This window comes from Pinus tabuliformis, chromosome 1_2 (assembly GCF_031772625.1).
Source record: "Pinus tabuliformis cultivar Carrire ecotype Pingquan chromosome 1_2, CPIR1, whole genome shotgun sequence".
In the NCBI taxonomy this organism is placed as follows: Eukaryota; Viridiplantae; Streptophyta; class Pinopsida; order Pinales; family Pinaceae; genus Pinus; species Pinus tabuliformis.
In genome coordinates, this window is record NC_142298.1 from 189,088,793 (window position 1) to 189,103,224 (window position 14,432).

General features: G+C 42.0%; 1 protein-coding gene across 3 annotated transcripts in view; it reads left to right on the forward strand.

Moving 5' to 3' along the window:
• The window catches only part of LOC149205126 (Cyclophilin-like peptidyl-prolyl cis-trans isomerase family protein), a 454,055-nt gene extending 440,537 nt beyond the window's left edge, over positions 1 to 13,518 (forward strand). For 2 of the 3 annotated variants that reach the window (XM_089394898.1, XM_089394896.1), the window contains exons 11-12: positions 12,914 to 12,963; positions 13,244 to 13,518. In XM_089394898.1, the coding sequence (XP_089251024.1) occupies positions 12,914 to 12,963; positions 13,244 to 13,358 (165 nt within the window). In that variant the 3' untranslated portion in view covers positions 13,359 to 13,518. Of the gene's footprint in view, positions 1 to 10,997; positions 11,140 to 11,267; positions 11,291 to 12,913; positions 12,964 to 13,243 lie in introns of those variants that run through there. The other variant, XM_089394897.1, reaches the window with a different exon arrangement.
• Positions 13,519 to 14,432: the final 914 nt, after the last annotated feature.

Genomic DNA, 14,432 nt, shown 5'->3' on the forward strand with positions numbered 1-14,432 from the left:
GCAGAAATTATGGGAACAAATTCATTGGGACGATGAGAAGTTGGCCCAGTTGAGGAGGGTGACAGACCAAACCCATCCTCACCCTTACAATAGAGACGTTAGAGGTGGGCAGGGCATGGGGGTGCAACCATCTACATCATGTGGGAAAAGCCGACTAAATCAGGGCACTAGATCTCCTGAAAGGGAGCAAGCAAGACAAAGACAGTTAGAGGGTGAGACCAGGGGGCGCTTTTGCTAGTGGAGACCTGGTTTTAGATATCATGAACATGAGGAGGAGGTTGAGCATGATGCTGAGAGCCCAAAAGATGGTAAGGAGCACATCGATATACCCAGTGTGGCGCAGGAGTCACCTTTATTAGAGACCTCTTTGATAGCCCCAGTTGACACCTTGGTGTAGAGGATAGAGCCTACACACATAGAGCCATTTGTTGAGGGGGTGCCACCCATGGACAAGATGCCAAAAGTTGTTGAGGTATCTAGAGTCGTGATCGAGTTCACAGGAGATAGATGCCCACGACAGTTCCATTAGTTTCAGGCCTACCTTCTGCCATTAAAAAGGAAGGTCGCATTAGTGCATGAGGCTATTCTGCATAGAACGAGGAGCTGGAGGGCATGAGAGCGATTTGTGCTAAGTCCACAACCAAATTGACTCACGTCGGGGAGTGGTTGGATTCCCTACTAGTACAACTAGAGTGCACGTTGGGGCATGAGAGAAGCCCTCTTCGGGTATACATAGATGGGGTTGGCAAAATTATTAGGTTACCTTGGCCCATTGGACAGATTGAGACAAGCTACCTAGTCAGATTTCAGGTATTGACCAGGATAGCGGATGAGACGCCCTGAGTTGCACAGAGTGCAGCACCTGCATGTTGGAGTTGTTCTATGTGCAAGATTTCATGCATTCGATCCCTCTCTTGGGATTGGATGGTGAGAGATTCTGAGTTGGTACTCTGTGGAGTGGGCTATGGAGATGGTGGTGGACCTAGGTGTAGCTCAGCAAGAGCTTCCAGGCACTGGGGATACGAGCAGCGCAGACTAGCATTGGGTTTCCGGTGGGACTACCTATCATTTCCCAGGTATGCCGATTGACTACAATCAGGATGGTGTAGTTGACCTAACAGTTGAGTGTACACATTTGCTAGAGGATTCTCGGTCAGCACCAGTGACTGACTAGTTTATGGACAAACTCTTTTGGTTTTCTTGGTATGGCATTTGTACACAGGATTACTAGGTGATCAGCATACTCTGGCAGGAGTTTGTCAGAGGAGGTGGCATTGGTAGGCCACTAGACAATGCCTTGTATGGAGTTGGGGATTCTTCACTTTTGTATGGGGCACAAAGGACACAGAGGAGCAGAGCAGTGGTGGCATCACTGCTGACACATAGGGAGAGTCACTTCTTGGATCCCTCGGGGGGGATTTGGAGAGAAGATCCATTCATCGGCGGGGATAGTGATGCGATGGTGGAGGTGATGATACTGATCAGGTGTGGCCTGACACGTAGAGACATAGCTCTAGGCCATCACATCCAGGGATGTGTGGGAGCATCTAGCGTTGAGCAGTGGTCTACAGGTGGGCATGGAGATGCATGGTGGTGTGTTGTAGTGTGTTGGACTGCGTTGTGGAGTGGGAGTGCCTCATATCGTATTGAGTACATGTGGGGAGTGATAGGTGCAGTGACACAGGCGAGAAGCATGACGGTATAGGATGGCATAGCTATAGCCAAGGGTATCTAGCAGTGTACAGGGGTAGGCCGCAGTGTACAACGGCATGTCCAGGAGTACTGGGATGATCAGTGGTATGCAAGGGCGTATGGTGCTGCACAGTGAGGTCATGGAGTGTTGCCTCCAGGGACACCCATGGATGGAGACACTGGGCATACCTTTGGGTGTAGTTCACCTAGGATCGATGGTGACCCAGATGAGCGATACTTGATAGTATCCACGGGGACTCACATGCTTGACCCTCTTCTACATCACTTACAGGAACGGGCGATCTGGTTTTTGTCCTTTGACACTCTGGGCACGAGCAGCAGGGGACGGGGAGCTCACCTGAGATATTTGGATGACACTTGATGCGATAGAGGAGAGGCTTCTTAGCGGGGGCATCAAGTCGGTGCACAAGCTGATAGCCACAGATCGAGGGATGAGGTGATCACCGTCAGGAATAGCATATCATTCATCACTAATCCTATGCCTGGGGAGCTGGTCACAGGGGAGACATGTGTCACTCTTTCCACAGGGCATGCCTGGGCCATGCATGAGCAGAGGATACCGTGTATGGTTGAGACAGTTGTCTCGTATGTATCCAAATTCCCGACATTGTATTGGCACACTCTCTAGAGGGTGGGTAGCCGAACCAGTGGCGATGGTTGGCAGGAGCAGGATGGATCCACATACACGGAGTCGATTGCGCGTATCAAATACCCATCTATTGGTTGCATTCAGAGGGTATCTATTTGGCACACGTGGTTTCCAGTGGTCATCAGTACTACACAGTGGCAGGCACAGGACAGTTTAGCATACCTCAAATTAGTTCATGATGTGTGGAGCCTATATATGGGTGGCATGGAGGGACTAGAGATGAGGGTTATCCCATAGCAGGCTTGGCTATGGGATGTAGGGATTCATTTGATCGATAGATCACTCATGATGGGCGGGGTCATGGCAAAGAGTGATATAGTTCGCTCCTGGGTTGACACATGGGGGTTCACAGGGGGTTTCATCATATGGGTAAGGCCTTGGCGTCATGGAGGTGCCTAGGCAGGATGTATCTCGCCTCTATCAGTATTTAACCAACAGGTTCTAGGAGAGGAGGATAGAGTGTACGCGCGATGGGAAGTCAGCTAGAGCCAGGATGGTGCAGCGACAACATGGTGGCACCCTTCTATGGCTAACCTGGGACCCAGACATTACAGTATTAGACAGCTCCGTGATCATTGGGGGTGAGTCAGCTGCAATAGGGGGAGGTCACTCAGGTCTTCCCTTGGGTTTTAGTGAGTCATCGTTGGCGTGGGGGACTTTTGCTATTTATACCAGAAAAGATAGTGAGTGGAGTGAGGGGAGCTTCAGGTGGGACAGGATGGATTGGGATCCTGGTATTGAGGGATTTTTTCATATCAGGACAATGCAGAGGTCAAGGATGATTTAGTGGCACATCTGGGACCTTGGCACATTTTGTAGTGACATTGGGGAGTAGCAGTTAGAGAGGATGCTTGTTCAAGCCTTGCTTGAGTACAAGCGATTTTTGGTGCATTAGAGGAGCTTACCGGATGAGGATGCTACTTGGGAGGGCGAGCACATACTTGAGCATCCAGCACTGAAGTTGCTTGGGAACAAGCAACATTTGGGAGGGGAGGATTGTAATGTCCCTTCCTAAATTATTTTGGAACAAGATTAATTTCTACATTTTGGGGCCAATTTTGGAGGTGATGGGGCCCATTCGATTTTATTAGGAGGCTAGACTTAGTAGAAGTTATTTTGATGTGGTTAAGTTATACGTGGGGGCCACCCACACAAGGAGAATACACATTCCCTAGTTCGATTTGCATGGAGGAGAAATCGGTGGCTGAATGAGGGACCGACGATGGAGGGAAAATGGAGGGAAAAGTGCTCCACGAAATCTATATAAGGTCACTCTCCTCATTTCAGCATCTTATCTTTTGACATATTGAATTCAATCTTAGTTGCTTGAGCTGCTTAGCTGGGTTACTGTGTTGTTTAGCACACGAGTGTCTCCGAGCGGAGATCTCAACCCTTGCTTCGGTGGACTTCGAGTGCCAGCCCTAGAAGGGATTTCTTCTTCATCTCAGTTTGTAGCAGCAGCAGGGAGACGAGTTACAACAACTGTAAGTCGAGTACCAGCAGCAGGGGGAGTAACAACAACGCAGGGATTGCATAGTCACAGCGTGAGGTACTCCGGGAAGTTGGGGAGACAGGAGCATCCTTCATCATTTTGAGGAGTATAGAGGGTAGCTACAAACAAGAGGGCCATCCTACATGCAACTCTCATTTCATCACACGCGGGACTGCATCATCTCCTCCATGACTGCACAGTCATTGGAGCTAGACTCTTTGGGGCAGCACCATCCGGGGGAGTTTGGAGCTGGGATGCAGGAGATCATTTGGAGGGCCATTTGAGGAGGGTTACTAGAGTTGGGAGAGCAGAGATTGACAGGATCTGTCACAGCAACAGAATTCAAAATTGGAGGAGGGTCAAGCTGTGAAGGATCAATTTTTGAAGGTTGGAACCAAGGGAAAGATTTTCTGGGTTTTTCTGGGTTTTGGGCAAGGATCACACTCCTAATTTTATAGAATTTTTTGGGCAGATCTAAGGGGTCAAACAGCAGTCCCAACTCAGCCAGCAGCTAGAGGAGCAAAGGGGAATTTGGGCCAAAATTTCGAGGTCAACATTTGGCCAATTCTTTCATGGGTTATTTTGGGTATTTGGTGGAGAGGCCGAGATCAATTTTTTGTAATTTTCTGAGCACCAGAGGTGGGGTTTCCAGCAGCATCTTTGCAACAGATAGCACAGTTTCACAAGGGCATCGCAGGGCATCATTGCAGCGGTTATTTGTGCCATCTGGGCTTGACATATTACCACCTGGGCTTGATCATGCTTGCCATTGAGGCAAGCCCAGGTACACCACTTCCACATTATTGTACTTTTCTCCCATATTATAATAAAATGGCTCAGTTGTTGGTTATTCTTGGACTTTTTATGGGTGTGCACTAAATGTTTCAATTTTATGGTGTTGTTTTTATTGTTTGTTTTGCATAACACTATTTTTCCTAGTTTGGAACATTACATACGACATAGAGACTGCAGCGAGATTGTCAGTGTATCTTGTATTCTTGTACTTGTGGATAATTGAGGGCCATTATCCCTTTGCATGGGAGCCCTAGATAGTTGTATTATATGTTAATTAATATAACGAAGTTGGGTTGAAATTTGTAAAAGGTTGTCTATACTTGTGCATATGTGATTTACTGCTTTATATTGTTCTGTTGTGCAAAGTAATTCTATTGAGATTCTTGGTTTGTTAGCGTCAAAGATTCTAAGATTCTATCCTAGACCCAAGATCGTGGAAATTCAACATGGTTTAGAGCGTGTTTGAGCTACTTTGGAAGACAGTGAATCAAAGTGTGCACAGTGAAGTACAGTTTAAGAGGGAGTTGGTCACATTGTAAGTGAAGGGCTCACTACAATGTCAAAGTTGCAGGCTGGTCTCCGGTATGAGGACAGGTTGGAAGGGTTGTCCAATTATAGTCCATGGAAGGAAATGATCAAGTTGGTCTTGCAGGTCAACAGAATCTGGGAATTCGCCAAGAAAGCCATCAAGAAGCCAATTGACCCAAAGGAGCTAGAAGCATACGAGGATTTGGATATGAGGGCGAGATTGATCATCCTTGATGGTGTGAAGGATCCCCTAATACCTCATTTGTCCCGGAAGAACACTACACATGAGATGTGGATGTCTCTTCAGAATTTGTTCCAAAATAAGAATGAGAATCGGGTACTGGTATTGGAGGATAAGTTGAAGTCCACCAAAATGATACAGGGTGGAGTGACTTCGTATCTGATGAGATTGCCGCAGGTCAAAGATGAGCTTGTTGTCGTCGGTGTGACTACTTTAGATTCTGATATGGTGAGGATTGCTTTGAAAGGGTTCATCGACGAATGGAAGCCCTTCATCAAGGGACGACTTCATTCAGCAAAAATTGTGAGACGAGAATCTTCATCCAAAGAAGAAGACTTTCGATGATGACGTGGCACTTGCAGCACGAATGAAGAGTAAGCAAAAGAAGGACTTGAGTAAAGTCAAGTGTTTCAACTATGGCGAGATGGGTCATTTTTCATTGCGATGTCAGATGAAGAAGAAGATGGGAGATGATGAGAAGAAAAAAGGGAAGCAGGTCGTTGGTGTTGCCACCTCTGTTGAGATAGATGCTCTCACCAGGAGGTTGGAGGAGGAGGAGGACTTTGCTATGATCTCTCATTTCTCATAGGGTACTATCAATAAGGATGGATGGTACATGGACAGTGGTGCATCGAAACATATGACAAGGTCACAGGATGTATTCGAGACTCTACCTGAGTGGGACTCGAAGTTGCACATGGTGTTGGGTGACAAAAGTCAGAAAGAGATCCTAGGATCGGGAGTTTTTCTATTCGGAATGGAGTCAGGACGAGTGATGCGGGTCCAGGATGTATTGTTTGTACCAGGACTTAGATATAGCATGATATCAATCTCAGTGATCGAGAAGAAGGGGTTTGAGGTCTTATTCCAGGATGGGAAGGAAAGACTCAGAACCAGAGGCTCTAGCTCTGTGGAAATTGTGCTTGGAGTTAGAGAGCATGGTCTATACAGGCTGACGGGTAAGCCTATAAATCATGGGAAGAAGAAGCAAGCGGACTAGGTGCAGGTTCTAGAGAAGCAAGTGCAGGTGCAGGCTTCAGAGAGGCAAGTACAAGTTCCAGAGAAGAAGGTCTAGGTTCCAAAGGCTCAGAGGGAGTCGAGTTCTAGCTGGAGCTTACAAATTCAAAGGGAGACTTTGCAACCCAAGAAGAGCATGTGGTCAGTGGGGAGCAAGGGTGCTTCCACATTTGCCAAGAAGGAATCATGGAGGGATTGGAAAGCGATACAAGAGAAGTAGAAAAAGCAAGATGCTTCCAATGATAGCGACACTTCTGAGAGAGGCGTAGTTCACGCTATAGGGATTGCTGCAGTGTTGAGCACCAAGAGTTGGGCGAGTGTTGCGTGTAGTGATGATGATGACGAGTTACTTCCTAGTCTTGGAAGTACCTCCCTCGCTAAGAGGGAGTGTTGATTTTTGAGTAGCTTGGAGGTACTCCAAGCCCTAGGGTTCAGGGTTTGGAGGGTGAAGGGCCACAAAAGTCATTTGTGGGCTTGGAACCCTAGGTTGGGGTTTTTCACCCATCAATGTTTGGGCCAAACCATGGAGCGTTTTGGACATGTGATGGATGGATATGATAGAGGACAGGGAGGAGAATCCAATGCTTTGAGAATCATCAAATTCCGAGATGTCCTTGATGAGATATGAATTTTTTTGGGTGTTCAAGTCATGTAGGCTTGAAGTGAAATTAGCAAAAAGTCATGTCTCTTCTCTAATTCGATGAGCCCTTCTAAATTATATAAATAGAAGGTGAATGTAATTCATTTGAGCACATCCAAAGTGAGCAACACACAACAAGAGAGAAGCTCGTTGAAGGAAGAGAATATCTCTATCTTGGCCGCAAGAAAAGGAGGGAGACCAGCAAGGAGGAGAGGGCATGTTAGGGCATCTTTCTAGGTTGTTTGGTGACTAAGTTTGTTGTGCAGGAGGGCTGAGGAACAGGAGTCGAGTTCTGGTTTGTTTTCAGGGTGTTTGTGGGTGGACAGACCTCAAAAGAGACTATCACAGTCCTGTACAGGAGTCCTGAAGTAGGCTATAGTCATAAAGGGAGGGTCGTAGTCTGTTTTGAGGGCTAGAAGCAGCCCAGAACTTCAGTGTATAGGGATGGCCTCTCAAGGAAGGAAACACGTGGTTGGGAGAAGGAATTTTAGGCAAGAGTTTAGGGCTGGAAGGGATTGTTATCTTGCCCTAGTTAGGCCGAAGTCAATAGTAGAAGGACAAGCCCTAAAAAAGTGAGCAGAGCTATGTATTTTGGTACATTCTTGTAGGTGTTGGATCCTTGTTTGTGGATCTGTTTTATGAGCAGCTTGTGGGAGCCAATTGGGAGGCTTGTCTTGATGGTTGAAAGCCTCTTCTAGGAGCAAATCTCACAGTGATTGTATTGGGCATCATTAGACTGGTGGAGGGCAACATGTTGATGGCCCAAAGTAGCCCTTGACAAGCAGTCATAATAAGAGCTTGATAGTTGAAGGTTGGGTGAAGGATTGAGCCTAATGTGTAGCTCTTTGATGGACGAAAGAAGCTACTAGATTGGTAGATTGGAGCTTAGGTAGGCCAGTCTAGAAAAGCAAATTGGATCAACATGTGTTCATTGTAGCAGAAGCAACTTGCAGCAGTGATAGGTGGCAGCCCTCCTGGAGACTCTATGTGTTGTCTCTTGATGGATTAAGAGGCGACTAGAGAGTAGAACAAGGGCGAAGGACCGGCAGGATGAGATATGACATAGAGACTGCAGCAAGATTGTCAGTGTATCTTGTATTCTTGTACTTGTAGATAATTGAGGGCCATTATCCCTTGTATGGGAGTCGTAGACAATTGTATTATATGTTGATTAGTATAACGAAGTTGGGTTGAAATTTGTAAAAATTGTTTATACTTGTGCATATGTGATTTACTGCTTTATATTATTCCGCTATGCAAAGTAGTTATGTTGAGATTCTTGGTTTGGTAGCATCAGAGATTCTAAGATTCTATCCTAGACCCAAGATCGTGGAAATTCAATGGCCCATTGATAAAAATTCCTCACTTTTTACTAGTGTTGCGAACATCACGATTTTTTCGCTGAGCCGATGTAATCACCGATTTTTTCGATGATTTTTTTATTTTCAAAATGTCATGAAAAAATCGTGATCTGATCGGAAAAAATCATGGTCAGTGAAAACAATGACTTACAAATGCGAATTTGTGGTTTTTTTCTCATTTTTTTCAGAAAGAGGGCAAGAGTGAGAGCTAAGGAGGAGGAAAAGTCATCTACAACGGCAAGATAGGAGAAAAGTGAAGGAATTTAGCATCCCAAACAAGAAAAGTTCAAGTTTGGACCAAGTTTCTTCAACAAAGCGTGGTTTTCAGATATGGGCATCAAATTTAGCCTTTTTCTCGTTTTTTTCTTGTTTTTCCTTGGGTTTCTATCACCCATTTATTTTCAATGATTTTTTCTTGGATTTGATTGTGCTTTCTTTTTTTCATTTTTGTTGCATATAGTGGAGAGGATTTATTTTGGTCAAAAATGCAAAAACTTGATTGTTAGATTTATTAGTTTAATTTCTTCTTGTGCCCTAGTTTTTTTCCATCATTTTTGCTTGGGTTTGAATGTGTATTTTTTCCATTGTTGTTGCATTTAGTTGAGGTTTTTTTTTTGTCAAAAATTCAATATGTTGTATGTAAATTTTATTTTTATTTTTTTAACTTGCAATTCTTCTTGTGCCCAAAGTTCAACTTCAAACTTCAAACTTCATCTTACATTAAAACTCAAGAGTTAAACAAATTTACAAACATGCCAAGGAAATTGGACCCTCTATGGGAATTTGGTAAATCTGATGGAGAGTTTGGCAGACCAAACGTGACTTGCAAGTTATGTTGGCATCATATGATAGGGGGGTATACAAATTGAAGTATCACCTTGCACAAATTCCTGAACATGAGGTAGGGCCTTGCACAAATGCAAATCCAGGAATCATCCAAAGAGCCCTCAGATCATTGGAAGAAATAGAGCTAACCAAATTGTCCAAGGCAGCTCTAAAGCGTCAACTAACAGGGACTAGGAGTAGAGTGTCAAGATTGGGAGGTGAACATGAGAGTGGTATTGGTTCTACTTCAGCATCAGTATCTACAACCAACCCTGTAGTTGTCTCATCATTTTTTGTTCCTAGAACCACACCTGGTTCACAACATCTATCTCTTCAATTATTAAAAAAAGGGAGAAAGAAGAAGCTGATTAGTTGTTGGGAAAGTTTCTTCTTTGGAGTGATATTCCTTTCAGCTTTGCAAGGAACAATCCATTTTTCCAACCGCGATTGATGCTATTGCTATTGTTGGCCCAGGGTACAAAGTCCCTTCTTATGATTACTTTAGAGGACGCATTTTTCAAAATGAAAAGGTTGACTGCACCAAGAGATTGGAGGAGTTTAGGGCATCATGGGCACACACAGGATGCAATGTGATGTCAGATAGTTGGACCGTTCAAAAGGGTAGAAGCCTTAAAAACTTCTCAGTTAATTGTCCCAAGGGGACAATGTTTATGAAATTTGTTGATGCATATGCACATATCAAAGATGCATGGTTATTATGTGATTTGTTGGATGTGTTCATTCTAGAAGTGGGTCCAAAACATTTTGTCCAAGTCATTAAGAACAATGCTGCAAATTATGTTGTTGCTGGCAAGATGCTTATGGAGAGGCGTCTTACCTTATTTTGGACACCTTGTGTTGCACAATGCATTGATATGATGTTGGAGGACATAGAAAAATTTCCTTTTTCAAGAATATTGTTGAGTCATCAAAAAGCATTACAAAATTTATATATAATCATGCATTTGTGCTTCATTTGATGAGAACATTCACCAACAAGGAGTTGGTGCGCCCTGCCATTACACGGTTTGTGACCAGTTTCATATCTCTTCAATCCCTCTTGAATTCTATGTGAGATGTGAAGAGAATGTTTCTTTCAGATGAGTGGTGTGCTTCGGCATTTAGCCGCAAACCAGAGGGAGAGACCATATGCAGATTAGTTTCATACTAGGACAGCTTCTGGGCGAGAGTACAGGAGGTGTGCAGCATTAGTGAGCCTTTGGTAAAGGTTCTTCGATTAGTTGATAGAGACAAGCCCACAATGGGCTACTTGTATGAGGCCATGGATGGGGCCAAAGAATCCATTCGGACCTACTATGATGATAAGGGGGATGAGGGGTTTCAAAAACAACAACTCCTATGGGAAGTGATTGATGAGTGATGGAACAATACACTCCATCTTTTCATTCATGCTGCAGGGATCTACATGAACCCCGCATTTTTTTACTTTTGTGGTTTCTTATTTGATGTTGAGGTCATCGATGGATTTTTCACTTATGTTCAAAGGATAGTGCTATCTCTAGCAGAACGTGCAGAAATCTCCAAAGAAATGGAGATACACAGGATGGCAAGTGACACATTTAGCTTTGACATGGTTGTGATTGATAGGAAGACTAAAATGCCAAGTATGTTTTAGTTTGTTTCAAATTTCATTGTCTCTTCAAGTTCATAACTTCATACTTTGCTTCAATTTTCAAATTTATTTATTTTTCTTATGTTTATCTTATTTGTTGTAGATGCCTGGTGAAGAAGCTATGGTGGCAGAGTACCCAATCTCCGAAGGCTTTCCATTTGAGTGCTCAACCAAACATGTAGCTCCTCAAGATGCTAGCGCAATTGAAGTGTATTTGAAAAAATACACACCAAGAAGCACAACAGGTTAAAACTTAAAATATTCCAAATTTCCAATTAATTTCTTGAATTCATTAAATAATATTTTTTTATAATTATTATTTTATTATTTATAATTTATTAATTTATGACCCTTGTACAAGTTGGAGTCCCAGTGATTTAAGGACATGGTCTACATCTACTAAAATCTTCGATCGTGGGTGAGGCAACTTGAGAAGACACCTAATGTGGAGGCCATCTCATTGGATGGGTTTGACACCACTGATGCATGGAGGGTTGAGGCTGGGAGGCCTCTCATGGAGTCGGTCGCTGATTGGTTAGAGCAGGAGGTAGTGGAGGGGGAAGAGGAGGAGGAGCTAACACCACCTACCCAGGCTACCCCTGTCACCAGTAGAAGACGTGGTCTACCTCCAATAGCTCCTAGTTCTTCAGCTTCTAGAGCACAGCAAAGTCCACTGCCAACTCCACCGCCATCTACATCTAGAGGGAAAGCTATTGCATTTTCTCGCAAGAGGGGCAAAGGAAATCAATAGTATTAGTTATTGGGATCATTTAATTGTATATGACATTATGACTCATGATATGAGATACATTATTATATTTTTTGTTGATATTTTGAGGCTGAGTTGGAACTCAGGACTTAGTATTCAAGACATGATTCACTGTTATGTGTGATGTAGCACTAAAAATGATATTACACATCTTATATTTTAATTCTTTTATCATATTTATGTGTCAATGCATTTATTTTATGTTGTAGATGTTTTAGATATTAAAAAATTTGAAAAAAAAAATGAATATTTTTGTATTTGCCGATTTTTTCCTGATTTTTCCCGATTTCGGGCCCTCGCCGATTTAATCCGGATCGCAATGTTCGCAACACTGTTTTCTACAATATATATATCCTGAAGCCATCATTTAATTTCCCCCTGCCATCAATGAAAAAATGGTTTTGTACCATTTCTGAAAATAAGAGAAAAATTAAAGTTTCAAAATATTTACTTTAGTTTTGTATTTTTTCAATACTTAAAAAAGCATTATAAAAATAAATATGGAACATAGCCAACTGATATGAAGTCAAACGATTTGACTACCAAGTGAAAACTAAAATTCTAGCTCGGCCTCCAAGACCATTTCCAGAAATCGGTCGTTATTCTATAGATTCAGTAGAAAGAATGATTTGTCCTACTAGATGCATATATTTAATGGATGTCCTAAGGAAGCCTATGGAACTAAGGAAGCCTATGGAATTACAGAGAATATGAAAGGAAATCATCGATCATTAACTCTAAGATAGCTCACCTCTGCAGTATTAAATTCTTGTACAACACCCCTTATTACTCAAAACATGTTCTCCAGTTCTCTCCCTAACTCTTGAAAGCACAAGAGTGGAGGCATGACATTAATTTTTAAGAAACAAATAAAATGTCTCGGTTTCAAGTTGAGGACTGCGTTTGATGTTTAAAAGTGCTATTTTTTTATCCTTCTAAAAACTAGGATCTTGTCATTGGAGTTGGTTTTCCTTTCCTGTAAATATTATTTCCGAGCAACCTTCACAATGGGTAAAACTTTCAACATTCAACCTTTTGAAGATCAAATCCTTGTGTTTGCAAAGTAACTTCATTTAACCCATTGCATATGCCACATTTCTTAATAGATACAAAGATTGTGCTCTCTTTTGCATGTAAAGTCGTTCCTCCTTCTCTCGTCTCTTTTGTTTAGACTTTCAAAAAATTTATGCAAATTTTAAGATTTCACAAATTCAATATATTCACCTTGCTATATGCATTTGTTACTTCAGGCTGGTCTAGGTGGACTTTCATTTGATGAGGGGCAATTTTCTGTTTTTGGGTAAGCTTCCTACCAATATTCCTTTGGGTGACAAACATAAATCCTCACTTATTTCTGAACACTTGACATTGACTGCAGATATAGACAACTATTTGCGCTCCCAAAGCTTTAGAAGTTTGATTTTGAATCTTTTGCAGGGGAGCATGCTAGACCAAGACCATAAATTTTGGCTCGATGATTTGTTATTTTGATCCATCTTGCATGTACAATGTATTTGATGCATTTTACAAGACAATATCATAATTTCCGCCTGTTTTATTTTTATCTTATGTGGGAACAGATACACAACAGTGGGCAAGGAGATACTTCCACAACTCAAAACAGGAGACATTATCAAATCGGCCAAGTTAGTGGATGGCTTTGATCACCTTGTGTTGCCATCTTCAAGTACCTAGAATCTTTCATTCATTTCATTCAAATTCAATGTTAGAGTTGTAAGCAGTGTAACAAGGAGCAGAAGTTGTGATAGCTTTTAGGAACGATAGACTTTGTAAATTGGCAAATCCATGTAATATTTATCCACTAGAAAAAGGAAATACATATAAATAAATAAAAATTCGTAAATCCATGTATTATTCATGCAACAGAAAGATGCAGTTTTGATTGTGTTCATACATTGAATAATCCTAAATAGAGAAATCCAATAAAAATTCGATTTATAGTATAAACAGCCAAAAATTTGCAACTATAGTGTTTTTAATCTTTTAATAATGTCATTTAAGTGTTGGATTAATACAACATTTAACATCAACCCAAATCTACCTAGTGATAATAGTAATATAGAATAAATCTATCTTCTTCTTTCTTGTCTTTTTAACCATGGTGAATTGGTAACTCATGGGTGTAATCTAGGCGAGGCAGACACTGCCACTATAACACTCATGTAATACTCATCCAATAGAAAAAGGAAATACATTAAAAAAATTCGTAAATCCATGTATTACCATGCAATAGAAAGATGCAGTTTTGATTCTGTTCATACATTGAATAATCCTAAATAGAGAAATCCAATAAAATTTCGATTTATAGTATAAACAGCAAAACTTTTTGCAACTATAGTGTTTTTAATCTTTTAATAATGTCATTTAATTGTTGGATTAATACAACATTTAACATCAACCCAGATCTACGTAGCGATAATAGTACTATAGAATAAATCTATCTTCTTCTTTCTTGTTTTTTAACCATGGTGAATTGCTAGCTCATGGGAGTAATCTGGGTGAGACAGACATTGCCACTATAACACCAAGGATATCAAGAGTATATCCAACAGTCTACAAGTCAGATATACCATGAATTTATGACTTAGCAAGAGCCAAGTCAGATATAGCAGGAATTTATGACTTACCAAGCGCTGAGAGTCCATGAAGGTGGGGAGTAGCCTACTCCTTGAGCCTTTGAGCAGCAAACCAAACGTGTCTCCCAATGGATGCACAAGCAGGCTTGACTATAAGGAGAGGAATGGGATT